The 16,176-nt window shown below is 38.3% G+C and overlaps 5 protein-coding genes across 7 annotated transcripts in view; 2 read left to right on the top strand and 3 right to left on the bottom strand.

Moving 5' to 3' along the window:
• Positions 1-703, bottom strand: part of LOC105171575 (non-specific lipid-transfer protein-like protein At2g13820) — a 1,962-nt gene extending 1,259 nt beyond the window's left edge. Inside the window, exons 1-2 of one of the 2 annotated variants that reach the window (XM_011092736.2) lie at positions 317-703; positions 15-62 (exon numbers count right to left, since the gene is read on the bottom strand). In XM_011092736.2, coding sequence (XP_011091038.2) covers positions 15-62; positions 317-635 — 367 coding nt within the window. In that variant the 5' untranslated portion in view covers positions 636-703. The remainder of the gene's footprint in view (positions 1-14; positions 63-316) is intronic. The other variant, XM_020697113.1, reaches the window with a different exon arrangement.
• On the top strand, positions 1,534-2,766 carry LOC105171574 (non-specific lipid-transfer protein-like protein At2g13820). 2 transcript variants are annotated; one of them, XM_020697112.1, is made up of 4 exons: positions 1,534-1,956; positions 2,048-2,080; positions 2,200-2,259; positions 2,381-2,766. In XM_020697112.1, exons 1-4 carry the CDS (start codon positions 1,629-1,631, stop codon positions 2,578-2,580), a joined length of 621 nt encoding a protein of 206 aa, XP_020552771.1. In that variant the 5' UTR covers positions 1,534-1,628; the 3' UTR covers positions 2,581-2,766. The 2 variants fall into 2 exon arrangements, with proteins under 2 accessions (XP_020552771.1, XP_011091037.1); XM_011092735.2 differs by having other exon boundaries at positions 2,378-2,766.
• LOC105171323 (non-specific lipid transfer protein GPI-anchored 2) lies at positions 3,100-5,130 on the top strand. Its single transcript, XM_011092394.2, has 4 exons — positions 3,100-3,679; positions 4,053-4,088; positions 4,215-4,244; positions 4,510-5,130. Exons 1-4 carry the CDS (start codon positions 3,316-3,318, stop codon positions 4,770-4,772), a joined length of 693 nt encoding a protein of 230 aa, XP_011090696.1. The 5' UTR covers positions 3,100-3,315; the 3' UTR covers positions 4,773-5,130.
• Positions 5,269-11,029, bottom strand: LOC105171322 (probable RNA helicase SDE3). The gene is made up of 5 exons (XM_011092393.2): positions 10,844-11,029; positions 8,677-9,506; positions 8,399-8,569; positions 6,085-7,542; positions 5,269-5,835 (listed from the first exon to the last, which is right to left on the bottom strand). Exons 2-5 carry the CDS (start codon positions 9,475-9,477, stop codon positions 5,446-5,448), a joined length of 2,820 nt encoding a protein of 939 aa, XP_011090695.1. The 5' UTR covers positions 9,478-9,506; positions 10,844-11,029; the 3' UTR covers positions 5,269-5,445.
• LOC105171321 (proteasome subunit beta type-2-B) lies at positions 11,376-14,264 on the bottom strand. The gene is made up of 3 exons (XM_011092392.2): positions 13,946-14,264; positions 12,653-12,776; positions 11,376-11,877 (listed from the first exon to the last, which is right to left on the bottom strand). Exons 1-3 carry the CDS (start codon positions 14,101-14,103, stop codon positions 11,542-11,544), a joined length of 618 nt encoding a protein of 205 aa, XP_011090694.1. The 5' UTR covers positions 14,104-14,264; the 3' UTR covers positions 11,376-11,541.

The following is a 16,176-nucleotide window of genomic DNA, read 5'->3' as shown; positions in this document are numbered from 1 at the left end:
TCCGGATTCAGGTGGTGCACTCTCTGGAGAACCCACAGGAGACATTGTAGGCCCATTAACAACTAAACAAATTTACATCAAATTCACATACATATCAAAATGTGCATACCAAAAAAATACATGCTAATTTCTCAAGAGTTCAATGTTTAATTACTAGGTTATTTAATGGAAATATTCAAGTTTTTCCACCCCAAAAATTGCCCTTCTCGTTTACGTGAAAATTCAACTTTTGAAAAAATTCCCTAAAAATATTAATTCTGACTCCGTACTTAAAAGAAATGAATGTAAAAGTGTTTCATAAGTTCTCAAGTCTTACCGTTACACCTACTAATTGGCGGAGTCTCCACCTTGCAGGCACTAGGCAACCCAAGTGCTAGCGTTTGGTTAATGTTCACGCCCAATGAGCCACCACCACCATTGACTATGGTACAAAGGCACCGGGGCTGAGTCTGAACCACGTTAGCAAGTGCAGAGCAGCACGAAGCAGACGGTGTAGGGGTACTTCCCGACACATAATTGAGGCACGATGCCATGCTGATGATCACACTCATACAGCCGGATTGAGCCGTAGCTACTGCACAGAGAAAGGCTAGCACAACTAGCACTATGCCAACTTTGATTGCTTTTGGCGCCATTTGATGAATTCAAATTCTTTGGAGTTTTGTGCCAAGAAATGTGAATAAAGACAAAGCTATGTGTTTTTGGTGTCACTGGGTTCATACAGGGGAATGATTTTATACTACAAGTTCTTTCATTTAATTAATTATGGATTTTATTTTTCAATTGCCAGAAAGTAGTATTTGGTAAACTAAAAAGGTCTTATGAGGTAAGAACCTCGTTTTACTTAATCAAAACTATCATAACGTGCCATATTAAGACAACAGATATGCTATGCTACCATAAAGAAGTCATATAAATGTCTCAGGGATGTACTTGTCTAAATATTACCAAGTCTTTTGCAAAGGTTTCTCTGTATATTAATAGCTTAGAATAAAAAACATCTGGTTGGTTACCTAATACTTCTTGCCGTTTGACTTAAAGTTCATACTTTAATCTATTTGGATTGTGTTCTTTAGCAATTTATTTTGTATACAAAGAATCTGATTAGGAACCGTCGGTCCAAAAACTAGACTTCATAGTTGTAATTTGTTAATCATGTGTACTGCTATCGTCTGAACCTATGCAAGATTAAATGTTGCATTAACTAAAACTCTTAAGTTAGATTCTGTAGTTATAACGTTTCTGCATTTACAGTTCTCAGAATTACATAATCTTCTCAGCCAATCATCAAGCTGAAACATGTCAGTTTTTATCCGAGAGAAATGGTCAATGGGTGTTCGATGATTAACAACTTACCAGGTTGCACGAAACCAATAAGCCAAAGGCAACTTATGAAAGTGCATCCCAAATAATTAGTTAAAAGTAGTTGAGCCACAAGAACCACTTTAAGTTCATGTTTCTTTCCTTCTCCCCTCATTTCTTATTCAAACTCTCCATCTATAAATTCATTCCCCTCATTCTCTTCCCATCATCAACATATTCTATCCAATCACAAACACCTCTCTTTTCATCTACATATTCTCACATTTCCTTCTAATTTACATATAAACGAACACGATCATTTTCCAATGGCCTTCCGTTTCTTGATCTTTGCTCTGGCATTCTCTGCAGCCGCATTACTTTCCCCTGTCTCCGGGCAGATTACTATGCCATGTACACCTTCAATGATCACGACCTTCTCACCATGCATGAATTTCCTCACAAATAGCAGTGTCAACAGCACTGCTCCTCCTGCAGATTGCTGCAATTCACTCAAGTCCCTCATGAGCAATGGACGGGACTGCCTCTGCCTAATCACCAGCGGCAGCATGCCTTTCCGTATTCCCATTAATCAATCACTTGCCATTTCTCTGCCTCGTGCTTGCAACATGCCCGGTGTGCCTCTTCAGTGCAAAGGTGAAAATCATTTCCTTTACTTAAACTGAAATCCTAGTATTTGATTTAACTTGAGTTGCTAATAATCTGTTGATGTATTTTCAAATTGCAGCTGCTGGTGCTCCAGTTCTAGCTCCCGCTCCAGGTACTTTATGAGCTTACCGAGTTTCACTCTCCTCTCTCTCTCTCTCTCTCTTTCCCCCCTCTTTATTACCACTCTTATGGTACATGCATAGTTTGATCCATAACATACTACTACGACAGGGCCTGTGGCAAATGGACCATCAGTTTCTCCAAATGCAGCTCCTTCTCCTAGTGTCAACGGTATTAATTAAGCCACTCTATTAGTATATACAAAATTAGTGGCATTTCTCATCCAACATGAACTTTATGGATTTTTACTAATTTAACAAGAATCTGATGCACAATTTATATGCTGCAGCAGCAGAACCAGTATCTCCCGGACAGGCTCCACAAGCCGATGCAACTCCAACCCCACCAGCTCCAACGACTACCGGTGGAGCCCCAACGAGCAACACGGGGAGCAGGGCAGGAGTGACACCATCAGCAGCCCACCCTTCATATAGCATCTCACCTTTTCATATTATGGCTATTCTTGGAGCTATTGCTTTGAAGAATTATTAGTGGAAGTCTTAACTTTGTGATTGTATTAAAGAAATATTCTTTGGTTGTTCATATATTTGAGTGATTGGACTTGTGAGGAGTGAGGATGTTTTTCATATCTTGACATTTGTAATGAGAATATTGTTTGTTTGTTGTTCTATGGAAACTATGTGATCTCTTATGTTAGTGACAGATACAGTACAAATATTTCTCATGTTCTTAGACAGTAGCTATGCTTAAGTAAGACCATAAAATACAGAAAGCCCACCTATAATTCTTATATGTGATGAAGTTAGCTAAGATAGTTGTCTTATGATCTGCCTAAAACTATCGAAATTTGTACGAAATTGTGGTTTATATCTACCATATTACAAATACCAACGTCTTAAAATCACGTTGAAAAGGTTCCGTTTATCAAAAAAAATAAAAGCCAGAAAATACAATTCAATTTTCTATATGGAAGTATAACGTATCTCGTATTATATTTTTTTATTTACATACCAGATGCACATATACTTTTTCTAAATATATACGCGACGCGAGTTTTATTAAATGAAGCCTAATATATGATATAGCACCACTTTGGAATAAAAGATTTAGATGCGAGAATATGTATGTATATAGTATATACATCGTCTTCTTGTCTCGTAAATAAGCTTCCAACCGAAGGGCAATTGGGTAAAATAAAACATTTCATATTACCCCGCCATCCCCAGAAGGCTCTTCGCTTCTGTTAGCAGCTTAATTGTAACCGCCATGAATCATATTCTCCTCCTCCTCCTCCTCCTCCACTGCCTCAGCGTCACCTCCACCACCGCCGACTCGCCACCCACGACTGGATCAGCCGCCTGCTCCGACGAGCTGGTCACATTCTCCACTTGTCTCCCTTACGTCGCGGTCTTCCCCAACAATCTGACCGACTCTCCTTCGCAGCTTTGCTGCGACGATGTTGCCGCCGTCCTCGGCAACGGCTCCTCCGTCTGTCTCTGCTACTTCGTTGTCCGACCTAAAATTCTTGGATTTCCGCTCAATTCCACCAAGCTCTTGTCTCTCACCTCTGTTTGCCCGCTGAAAGATAAAAGTTCCAAAGCTGATTTCTCTCTCGAGACACTCTGTTCAGGTCTTTCTCGCATTTTTACTATGTAACTTCTATTTGCAAAGTTATATATTTTTTTAGATAAATTATTGACGGGTCGCGTTCAATTTATGGTTCCTGTTGTCAATTATGAGTGTTTGGTTCCTAATTTCATACTTTAGTGATTGGATACACAGTGATTACGTGATTTGTAAAGTGTTTCTTATGTTGAGTTTATTTGGTTTCGATAGTTTTTCTAATTAAATTTGGTAAACTAGTGTTAATAGTTATTTTCTTTAACTAAAGTAGTACATCTATCTTATTCTTCTTTTGTTGATTGCTTAATGTTTATACTCTTCGACTGTGAAGCTAAATTAACCTACAATTATGGTTTTTTTTTGGGTGATGGATCCATCAGGATCAGCTGCCTTGCCTCCGCTTCAAAGCATAACAGGTTCTTTCCTATCTTCTAAGCTACAGCGAAGCCTCATTTTTCTATTTTTATTACTATCTTTTCCTGTTTTTTCCTCTTGATATGGGGAAATTATGTGTATTAAATATATGCGATTTTATGTAACAGGTCCCAGCAACGCAAAGCCTCTCAATAATGGTAAAATTCTGCCAAGCTGATAGTACTTTTCTTTGTATCATGCAAGAGGATACAATTGCTACTATTATATCCTTATTCACAGATCAGTAGTTGTGGGTTTTAGATTAAGATAAGACTGTTGTGTTCTCAAAGAGGTTCATTAATAAAGTAATAGCAAATTTTAATGTGGGAAAAGCGAAAGCAGTCCCCATTCTTTACGGTTGCTGGTTGTTATCAAGCAAATGATACAAAATTGAAATACTGAATCTTTAACCCCATTCGGCAGGGGCCGATAGCCCTCCACCCTCTTTGAGGGGTTCAGCTCAAGAATCAAGTGGCAATTCATCAACTGAAGGGCCAGCAGGTGGCAATTCATCAACTGATGAACCAGCAGGTGGCAGTTCATCAACTGAGGAACCAGAAGATAAATTACCTCCTCGACCAAGCTCATCAACCATCCCTACAACAATTTCATCTGCAACACAAAGGACCTTCACTTTCACTTGGACTTTGCTAAGGTTCTCCGTCTACATTTTGACTCCTTTATAAATCAGCAGCTGTGAGCCAAGAATCCACATTGATTTGTATAGAATGGTTTTTGTAAAGGATAGTTTAGGGGACCAGTGACTAAACACTGCCAATTGGGATGTTGTCCCTTAACAGTGCTTGTATCTTTTTGAAGATTCATTTCTTGTTCAAATGATGTGCAGCATTGACTGAAATAGAGGTTCCCAAAGTAGTTGAAACATAACCTTCTCTCTTGTACATTCCTTGCAACATAGGAAATGTGAGAAATATCCAAGAATTCAAATTAGAAGATACCATAATGCACCGTCAAGTCAAGGAGATCAAATTTCTGCCTTTTTTCTTTCCCTTTTTCTTCTTTTACATATATTTTAGTTCCACTCCATGCATTCTAAATGTAATTGTGGCTCATCATTCTTAAAACTATCAATAAGACATTCTACCAAAACTTTTATGTAGAAGTTTAAACTCTTGTGTCAATCCCATGAATCCTATACTGGCGCACTTTGTGTCAAAGTAGATAAGAAGAGCAAAGATGCATTGGTTTTCATGACCATAAAACAAAAATTTATATATATATATACACAGAGAAATCAACCAACTTTCTGTAAAATCTGCACTGGGGAACAAGTTATCTGCAACCATCTGACTTTCAGCTTCATCACTAACAGTTCCTGCGGTCTCTTCTCAATTAAATTCACACCCATGGCACATCAGATGGCACAAAATGGTCTTCTGCTTCAGCTTGAGGAATGCCAGATGGCTGACTCTGATGATCTTCCTGAACCCACTGACCTTCAGACGGTTTCCAGTTACCTTCGTCACCCCATTGATCTTCAGAAGGCTTCCAATCATCCGCCTCTTCACCCCATTGTGTTTCAGAAGGCCGCCAGTTGTCCCCTTCCTCATCCCATTTTCCATTTGATGGCTGACAAGCATTTTCCACCTCATAGCCCAAGTATGGTGCGTCTGTGTGTTCAGTCCCTGCAGGTCCTTCCAAACCGAAAACCTCCCTTTCTGGGAGGAAGCAACCTTTATAGGAGCCATTTTCCACACAATACCATAAGAGATTGTTCCAGTTTGAGTCCTACCATATTCATAAAACTAAAAGTATTAGCAAATATAAGAGCAATAAATTTCCTAGGAAATGGACTCTGGTGATGTCATGACTGTGAGAGTCAAAAATAAAGGAACATTAGCTTTTGTTTACCTAAGGAAGCAGAATATACTAGTCTATGAATAGTTAGCAGATATGGAAATGGCATCAGGACTAGTAACAGTGAAGTTTGATATCACTTTAAAAATTAGTTTATCACAAATAGAAGTTCAAACTTACCTTGCAGAGGATGTGCGGATTTCCAATAACTACGAGCAAAGATCTGGCTCGGGTAATAGCAACATTGAACCTCCTTGGGTTGCTCAAAAATCCCAAATAGTGAACCCTGTCAAATTCATTATGTTTTACAGTCGAACGGACAGTAGATATAATAATTACCTGCCTCTCTTGGCCCTGGAACTGTTCGACACTTCCAACTTTGATGTTGGGCTTACCAATGTTTTCTAGTGCACCTCTTATTTTGCAAACTTGTTGCCTGTAAGGTGTTATAACCCCAATATCATCCTCTTTCAACCCCTTTTCCTCTATTAGAAGTCTAATTATCTCAACTACCTTGCTAGCCTCAATTCTATTGAACCACGAAGGATTACTTCCTTCCCTTTCATCACAACCTTGAATGCCTATAAAAAGCAATGGAAACTCTTTATCTGGGAGGAGGTCTTCCCAGGAACTGGAAAAACTTTTATTTTCCTCTTTGCATGGGATCAATTCCCCATCATAAAACAATTCTGAAGGAAGGCGTAGAATTGCCTCATGGGTCCGGTAATTCCTAACAAGTTTCGTCATATAATTCTCATTTCCACTGCTATACAGTTCACAGTCAAAGAGTCTCTCCAAATACGAGGTTCCGAGTCCAAAGCTTTCAGCATCTCTAGAAAATACTACAGGGCCTAGCTGCATAGGATCCCCAGCAAGAACAACAACTGTATCCTTCGAGTAAAGGTGGGATAATGGAACCATTGTCTCTGGCTCCGAAGCTTGGCCTGCCTCATCCAAGAAAAAGTATGAGAAATGCCCTCTCCTGATGCCTTCTGCATAGAGAAGCGAGGCGCTTGTATATGTTGATATAATGATCCTATACTGCACCAGGTCCGAACGTGAAGGACACTGGAAAATGGAATCTTCAACACAGCAAAACTCAATGTAACTGGGGTTGACATCTTCAAAAGGACGTGTGTAGGCGTTAAGCCTAAAGATCTCATTCTTGTGAAGCTTTGCTGATTTATCACCGAGGAGTCTTTCCAATATATGATCAGCTGCACTATTTGAAGGTGCACAGACTAGAATCCGAGCATATCTTTTGTTATTGTAAATCTGCAGGATAGCTTCGATAAGAGTCATTGTTTTGCCTGTACCTGGGGGCCCATGAATTAGATATGGAAATCCTCCTTTGCAGGCAAGGATCATCTCAACGGCACTCATTTGCTCCTCATTGAGGTTGCAAGACATCGGCACCATTGGTTTGTGTTGCGCTAGCCTCATTTTGGACGACAAAGATGGAAAAAGAAAGTTCCTGTCCAAACATTCAGCAGCTTCAACAGCCTGATACAACCGGCGCATACCTGTTCGATTATAGGTGAATTGTACATTATAAAGGTCACTATCTCTGTGACTATTATGAAATTTTGCGTCAAACTTCAAGTATATTTCTTCAGCCTCTACTCGGTGAATGTAACCCTGTGAAACAACCACAAAATTTTCAGCATCCAGAAGATCAGAACTTAAAGCATGTAAAACCAACAGCAAGGCTTCCATATTTTAAAGAGAAGCTGCATGCAACAGAAGTTAGTAGCATAACTTTTTTCTATTTAGGTTTATGATCAGAAATTCCCAGCCTTATTTGGCTCTTCACGTAGAATACCAGCCAGTTTACAGCCAAAGATCAAACATGCATCCAATCTGCTCGAGAACAATAAAATTGTAGGCCTTAAGATCCTTCCTAAAAGACTGACTCCCCAACTTGTTCCATCAATTGATGACAACTAATGTTAATGAATCACTTTATCATATTCAGCCAGTTATACAATGTGTTGTCACTTTTGCTTGAGTTAATCATTTAAGACCTCACTGATGACAAAGGGTTGGGCTCTTGGTTATCTTCATTTTACATGCTTTTTGTCAAAAGAAGGAAAAGTGAGTATATTCACCATGATAACCTGTCACTCCTGCCCACATATTCCTCTGCTTTATGTTTCAATCTAACAGAGGAAAAGGAGAATATACAAGCAGATCTTTTGTTCTAGACCCTGACCTACAGTGAGCAAATGCGAAAGCAGGAAAAATCAAAGCAAACAAGCACAATAGAAATGGCTCTATTTAAGAGGATTGGATAATTTTGGGTCTTAAGTTCACACAGAGAATTAGATGTGGGGGGGAAATTTTAGTAATACAAAGAAATGAAGTCATTGGGACCACCATAAATCTTCATAGAAGATGGAGCGCTGGAGAACTGCATTGCTCCAAGATGGATAATCTGTGAGTCATCAGATAATGGAATTGAGTAAACCAATGGGTCTATGCAGTTTGGACCAACCTGATATGCAACATTTGAACTTTCGTCCTCGGTAGCAAGCTTCACAAATATATAGTCCCCGTTAACAAGTGAAGGCCTTTTCTCAGCTAGTCCAGGGACCTCAAGAGACAAGAACTGGTTCCTTTTCCTCTTCATAGTGATGCACTCCATGTCATAAGCCCGCATGTCTTCCTGGAGAAGAAAAGGGCTCTTAATTGCTAACTAACATGGGGGACATTATTCCATGAGAAATACACAGGTAAAAAGAGATCTAAGTCCTAAAATGAATTGGCACAAACCTCTAACTTTATCTCTTCCATAGCTAGTAAAGATTTGAAGAATGGACCATAATTTGTCTCTGTTAAACCCTCATGGACTACATCGGGGATCTGCTGGTTAATTACGATATCCCGGATTTGCGCTGGAATAGGATAGTCAGGTAGATGGTATTTAAACCCACGATTTGAACCTCTGGAAGGACGGCGTCCCACAACATATGCAGCATCTGCAGCATGAGCATTCACCACATCTTGTTTCTTTTTCCTAGATCTTCGGTATGGTTTTGAAGATGATAGAGACTGGGAGATTTTATCTTCTGCCAGCACAAACACCAGCCTTTCTATTGTCTCATCCCCAACACTGAAGTGCACAGCGGCTGAGTGCAGACCTATTTCCTTAGGTTTGCATGACAACCAGATAGTCAGAGCCTGATCTGTTCTCAGCACTCTGTCTTCCAAGGAGAATGATTCCATGAAATCTTGGATGTATTCCACATCGGATTTGACTGTTGGAGGCTCCATTATGGAAATTGTAAATGAATTCTCTGGTTTAGAGTCATAAATACTGACTGACCAGAGATCTAATGGCTCACCAGTAGTGTTTCTTATAGTAATCGAGTCAAATAGTGTCTCTCCAACAAATCCTGATTGAGGTTTTCCTTTAACTAAAGGAAATGGAACAGATATATTGACTATTTCACTCTCCTCAGAAGGATTGTAACTACAAATAGATTTACAATTTTCAATATCTATGAATCCAATGTCACCTTTATCTCCAATGACCGAGTATTCATCATCTGATTTATCACGAACTGTACCCATCAATGACTGCAGGAAACTTTCTAGAAGCTCTGCAAGATTCAATTCAACCAGCTTTGTGAAAGCAATCTCATCATCTCTAGCAGAAAATCAAAGTATTTTGATTGGGAAAAAAAAGGTGAACACCCAGGATAAGACTCAAGACAATAATTTCATTGGACAGGTAATGCTGCTATATTAGATATGTTTACATATAGATGACTACCCAAAATGAAGGACAAATTGGTGGAGGATCAAGCACTTAGCTTGGGACATCCTAAGGGATGGCATAAAATAACTATTTTGTCAGATGGGTTACATTTGCTTCTCAATTCATGAAGACATTGTGAATATTGATCTGAAGTGTTTGGAGAAAATAAACAGCCCAATATACTGGTTAAGATTCTCATGAGATGTTCAGAATGAGAGCGTTGTGGACACAACACATTCATGTATCTAAGAAGTAAGCAAAAACTGAGTGCTACGCCTCATCAGTCATCACATACTGCATCGCAGAAACATAACCTATTCACAAGTTTTTGAAGGAGCTAAAGGCCAACATATCTGAAAACATTGATTATGCTGATATATCTTAAAAACAGGTTTCGCTAACTCTTCCTTCTCCTTTGGCAATAGAACTGCACAGGTAATGCATTCTTTAATGCAAAAACTATAATTTTTTCATTTAGAAAAATACACATATAGAAAATGAAGACTAAAACTTTAAAGGGATTAACTGATACAGTGGTAAAAATTTGACTACCTAGAATTGTCAAAAGCAAAAAAAAGCCTGGAACTTCACTCTCTGTTAAGTAAAAAGAGTTCACTCCACATTCCTCAAGCCTATTCCAAAACCAACCGAGAACCGACTTCATGCCGAAGATAAAACCGAGATCAGTTCAGTACTGATGAAGAAATAAACCTTATAATGCAGAGGTCAACAATGTATTACACTGATGCCCAGAATACCCCACTCAAAGCCAAAGCAAAATCAACAAGAACATTCAATTGATGAACAAATACCATAAAGGCAACAACCAGTTTAAGTTAACATAAATTCATGACCTACAAATGTATTTATCAGGTGATCATATTACACGTAAGAAAGTACTTCAGATGCTCCAAACCCAAAACGTCAAATCACAAGAATTTCACCGAAAACAGAAACCGTATTTCCTTCAATTGGGTCCTCCGAAAACATCAATGCAGATCGAAGCAAAACATATACAGACTCCGATTACGCATTCGAATTAAGAAAACCAATCAAGGGTTCTCAGAAAAGAAAAAGCAACACATAACATGCCCCACGTTCTTTAAGCTAAGAGGAAGTTATTAAGAACAATTGCACGCACAGTTAATGCAAGCGATAAAAAGGGTCAACAATACGTACTGAGTCAAACAATTCTTCCCTTAAACGTTGAATGATTAGTTCCTGAGTATGGAGAGGAAAGTTGAAGGGGCGAATGCGAACTGGGAGTGGCAGTAGAGCATTGAAATAGCAGGACGCTGCGGGTGTCCAGGCAGTGGTGGGCCTACCGTCGATTCCTCTATGTTAAAGTCTACTATTCTTTACCTGGTACTAATAAGTGACTTTGTCCTTCATTTAAGTCACCGCTTAGTGAATGGGACTAGAAGTCGGTTACCATACTCCTGCTCAGCTCGTAAAATATTGACAAATTTTGGTATTTTTATTACTAATAACATCCGTTATAAAATTTTAACTGGGTCTTATTTGATTTGAACCCAGTTTTTGATCATGTACTTCACTTATGTGAAGGGTATTGCTAGTGTTTCCGGGTCATCATAGTTCATTAACATGATCCAAAAATGTGTTGACATGGCCAACTGGATCAATTTCGTTATAATTTTCTTTATTCATAAACTGGTTTTGGCGGGGTGGGGGAAAGGAAATGTAATAATGATGATAAACAAACTGAAGCATACTCTCAGCAAGGAGGACATCTCACATTCACAGTTCATTAAGCGCACATACATTTCCCCAAACTGCAAGAACAAAGCATTTCCAGTATATGGAGATGTAAACACAGTCTATTGCAATTTTCAGCAGCAATAAACAAGTAAAGAGCATCATGCTGCGGTAGAAACAGGGGCATCCTTGATAGACTCACGCCACGCGAATTCTCTCGCCCCGTCCTTGTCAACAATTTTGATTAAAAAGTTTGGAGGGGCTATGACCAGCCTACTCCTTATTTCCATTATGCACTTATCGACCAACTCAATGGCCTCTTCAACTGTCATGTCACGACGGTAGTGCCTATCCATCATGGAGAGGGCAAAGTAGGATCCATAACCAAATGCTGCTTTATCAAGCTTGTGAAGGGATGCAATATAGTCGATGAAGTAGAGAGAAGGTCCTGTCTCCTTATCATATCCAGCCAGAATGATATTCACCATGTATGGATTCTGAGATAACCAGAAAAACAGCAAGATGAAAAGGTCAAATAAAATACAAGCAATAAGCAAAATGTTGTGAATTGAGCGTGATCTAATTTCATTCTTCTTCCACTTTTTGGATAATGTCTGAGCACCTATCTTATAGTTCCTATTCTTCTTATATCATCACTGATCTCAACATGCAATACAGAGAAAGACCAATGTATTGTGAAAGTTTTGATAAACCTAAGAATTAGAAAAAGCAATCACCATGAACAATCAGCTAATATTCTTCAAGTACTTAAAGCCATAGGGACTAGGGATAAGACAAATTAATGGAAGTGCTAGAAGAATCTCAGGTTGGATGTTGTTTCATGGTTTTTACTCAAAGTCTTGCAAAACTTCGAAGAACCAAACAACTATCTTTCTGAAGTTAAAGATACTCTTTAGGCTATCAATTTAACCAGACATAATTGTATCTTTACATTCTTGAGGTTTTCCTATCACAGTTACAAAAACAGAAATCACTCAGTCGACGAAGAAAGAAATGGATAAAGAAAAAGATTGAAAATAATATATATCATCAACCATGTCCCTGAAGTCCAAAAGTATATTCTCAAGTTCAAAACATACAAACTGGCACCAATGTTAATCTATGCCCTAATCTAAAACTTCATGATCCCAAGCAATCTTGCAAAGGATTGTAACAGTAATAACAAAGTAATCAAGGAAAGAAGTCTAAGGGTTAAAATTTCTACTAGATAGATCAAACAGTCATAGAGGAACCCCTAAAGAACTTTATTACCTTTCGCAAGGCTGTGGCAAGCTCGCCTCTGGTGAAGTTTGCAGCAGCTGCAGTCGTCAAAGGAATGCCATTACGAAATTGGTACAAGGATACATTCTTCTGTATGTACTCTGTAAACTGAGCCCTAAGACACCATTCCATCAAAGTTAATCACTTAAACTTATAAACTTATGCGATAGAGCTTCAGCAAATCCGAAGAGCAACTAGATAAGTGATTCAGAAAAAGAACTAAGCATAACAACTAAGAATTTTTTTTATATAGAATGGAACATCACCTTGTATATGATCCAATGATGGTATTTAATCATGAACACTCCAGAAACAAATTATTATTGCCCCCAAATGTAAACTCTATTAGAAGTTCAATCAATTTGCCAAAATAAACAAGATGGCAGAAAGAAAATATCTTGGTTACAAACTTAGAATGAAAGCGACACCCACAATATTTTTGGAATTAAAAGCAATTTTAGTCCACTAACTTCAGCCATTTCCCATTTTAGTCCCGTAACTTCCTCGGGTCCATTTTAGTCCTCTAATTCCTTGGTGGCTTTTGAAATTTTCCGGCCAATTGTGAACCAAAATTGAGCATTTTCAAAAATTTGAGGACTAAAATGGAACCCTAGGAAGTTACAGAACTAAAATTGCCTTTAAGCCATATTTTTGCACTAGAAAACAATGATCAGCTCACTATCAAACATAAAACTAGCATACATTACCGAGGAAGGCCTAAAGCAACTACCTTGATCGCTAAAACCTTCACTCACTACATCTTGTAAGTTTTAGAGCTGTCTGTTGCACCAATAGTTTATTGTCAGTTAACCCTCTCCAAATATTAATAAATGTTTTTTCTAAAATTTTAACTCATCATAGACTAAGTTAAAGCTTAAGAAATTTCAACAGACTTACTCTCTTTACGTACACAATTGAGAAAATATGTTTTCATTTTCATATAACACTGATTGCAATAATTCGTAGTATTTAAATGTTCCACCTTAACCATAGCATCCCAGCACAAACTATAGGAAAGGGAACCAGGCGTTCTCCCAGTTATCTCAAATCAGACATATTTCATCCAATTCTGAGTACACTTTTCTGCACCAAAAGATTTACCCTAATCTTACAATGATTGTACACATCGCGCGCGTAGAGACTCCAACAGAATCAGTACATTAAACATCAACAAACAAACTACATCAAACTCAACCAAACACGCTCAATGACACAGGCATACAAAAGACCAATAAAATAAAGAAACAAACACATATTGGTAAGCAATTGGGAAAAGGGATTCACCGGTCGCCGGTCTCTCCGGAGGCTCCCATGAGCTTGTGAGAATCTAGCACCATGATCTTATCCTCGTTAGTCTTGTGAACGAGGATGCTGTGGACTGCCGATGTGTCCGCCGCCACTATGCCGAAATCTTTGCCGACCAGTCCAAACACGGATTCCATTTTTGCTCTCTACTGAATATTTACGCAAAGAGATATCGATTATCTCCTGATTTGTCAGTCAGATCTGTATTTGATTTTGCCTTCCGATCATGTTTTCCTTTTCTGTGTAGGAGGGAAAGCGTCTTGGAGAACAAGAAGCCTGTTCGCAATCACGCTTTTCCTATGGGCTTTGGATTCTTTTGAGCCCTATTTGGGCTGTTTCCGATCCTTCTGTGGATGAGTTGGGCCTCTGTACTGTGGGCTACAACAATCAGGTCTCTCAACCTGGGCCTTAAATAAATCAGATAAAATTAGAAAATGGGCCTTCATACTCTTTTTTGAGACCAACTGCACTGGAAACCTTTGGGCTCTCCTGAGGCGGACAGACTGGCCCCTTTAAGGGCTACAGACGAGTTCTAACTGCGCTAGTTTAATTTTCTTGGCCTTTCGACATGTACGCAGTTTCTTCGGGTTTTTACCACTATTTGGGCCTTTTTTTGTGACAATGATCTGTAATTAATTTCTATTTAGATGAGAGTGGATCCCCACAATTCCCCTTTGTTTTGTTTCAAAAAAAGAAAGGCTAAATAAATCTTTCGTTTCACGTTATGGCTTGAAACTGCTGTCCATGTGTAAGTTTGCTTTGTGCTTTGTCTATTTTCCACGTTGATGATCAAGCCTAGGATGTAAGGGTCAAACCACTAGTTCTCCACTTAAATGTTAAACATTTAAATCTCATTAAAATATAAAATTTGTTGTCTTATGTGAGTGTATTATAAATTAATTAAGATTGATTGAAAATATTGATTTAATGAAAATTGAGCTTATCATTTTATGTGTATGTATTATGAACTAATGTTATTTATAATACTTAATTTAGTGAAAATTTAATTTAATTTTTAACAAACTAAGGTCTTGTTTACTAAATTAGATGGGGATGATAGACAAATGCATGATATAAATATGGGTATGTTTGGGTGGCAACTAAAAAATGATGCTCAAGTCCAGTTGGAGCGTTCTTTTAAAGAAAAATTCAGTTGGAGCACAAAATAATAAAGTAATGTGATAGAAATTAATAGGGTGCAATGAGTGAAATTGAGAGGAATTACTTGTTTCTTTTGTGAGAAATGGGAGATTGAAATTGACTTTTTCTGTTGGGAGAGCTTGCATTTTATAACGAACTCCTCAATTGGTTGGATAAATCTGAATCCTCAACGGGTTTGATGGAAGGGTTATCTTCTAGCAACTGAAATCCCTAATTTTCGTGAAAATAATAAGAGAGTTTATAGTGGATGAGGTTTCCGAATTCCCATCGATGTGGTTACCTTAAGAATAAGGATGCCCCTAACCCTTCTCCTACAATCACCATGTGTTCCTATTGGTGTTGGTACTTAATTATCCGATCTTGTAGGGCTTGCTAACGTAGCCTGAGAGGTCCAATGTGGATGCACTTGGACGATCATCTTTAAACGTCTCATGGTACGGTTTGAGTGTGATTGGACCCCTACTTTGATTGGGGAACTTGGACCCCTCACTTCCTCGTGCGCTTGGACGGCTTTCTTCTTGTCATAGACTGGACGGTTTTCTTCTTGACTCTATATCACTAGGCCTCCTTAGACCAATTTACTTTCTAGAGGGACCTTCCATGTGAATTTTTAGGACCTCCTACTAAATTTTCTCGAACACTTTAGGCCTTTACTAAAATTGAACTTCTCAATCCTTTTAAGGTTTTTTATGTCTTGTATTCTTTTTTAGCTCTCGCGCTTTCTTCATTTTCTTCTTCGTAATATTTAAGTATCTAAGCCGGACTTAAATTATATTAGCTCAATCACAGATTAGGTAAACAAACTAACACAATTTTAATAAAATTGCTAAATTTTTAAATTTTGATCAAAAAAAATATTTAAATAATTACTTCAACTTAATTGAAATCATTACAACAAATAAAACCCTGTCTAAACCAGAAATAGATCGCAATCTCTGCATTGACTTCCAGTTTAAATTAGCTTAGTCCACGACCTATTATTCATTAAAACTTTTGCTTCCCCAAGTATTCTAAAATAAAGGTAGGTCATTTGGTGCTCAACTAGAGAC

The sequence above is a fragment of the Sesamum indicum genome, linkage group LG10, assembly GCF_000512975.1.
Source record: "Sesamum indicum cultivar Zhongzhi No. 13 linkage group LG10, S_indicum_v1.0, whole genome shotgun sequence".
In the NCBI taxonomy this organism is placed as follows: Eukaryota; Viridiplantae; Streptophyta; class Magnoliopsida; order Lamiales; family Pedaliaceae; genus Sesamum; species Sesamum indicum.
Note: the sequence above shows the minus strand (reverse complement) of the source record. Positions and strands in the feature narration are given on the sequence as shown.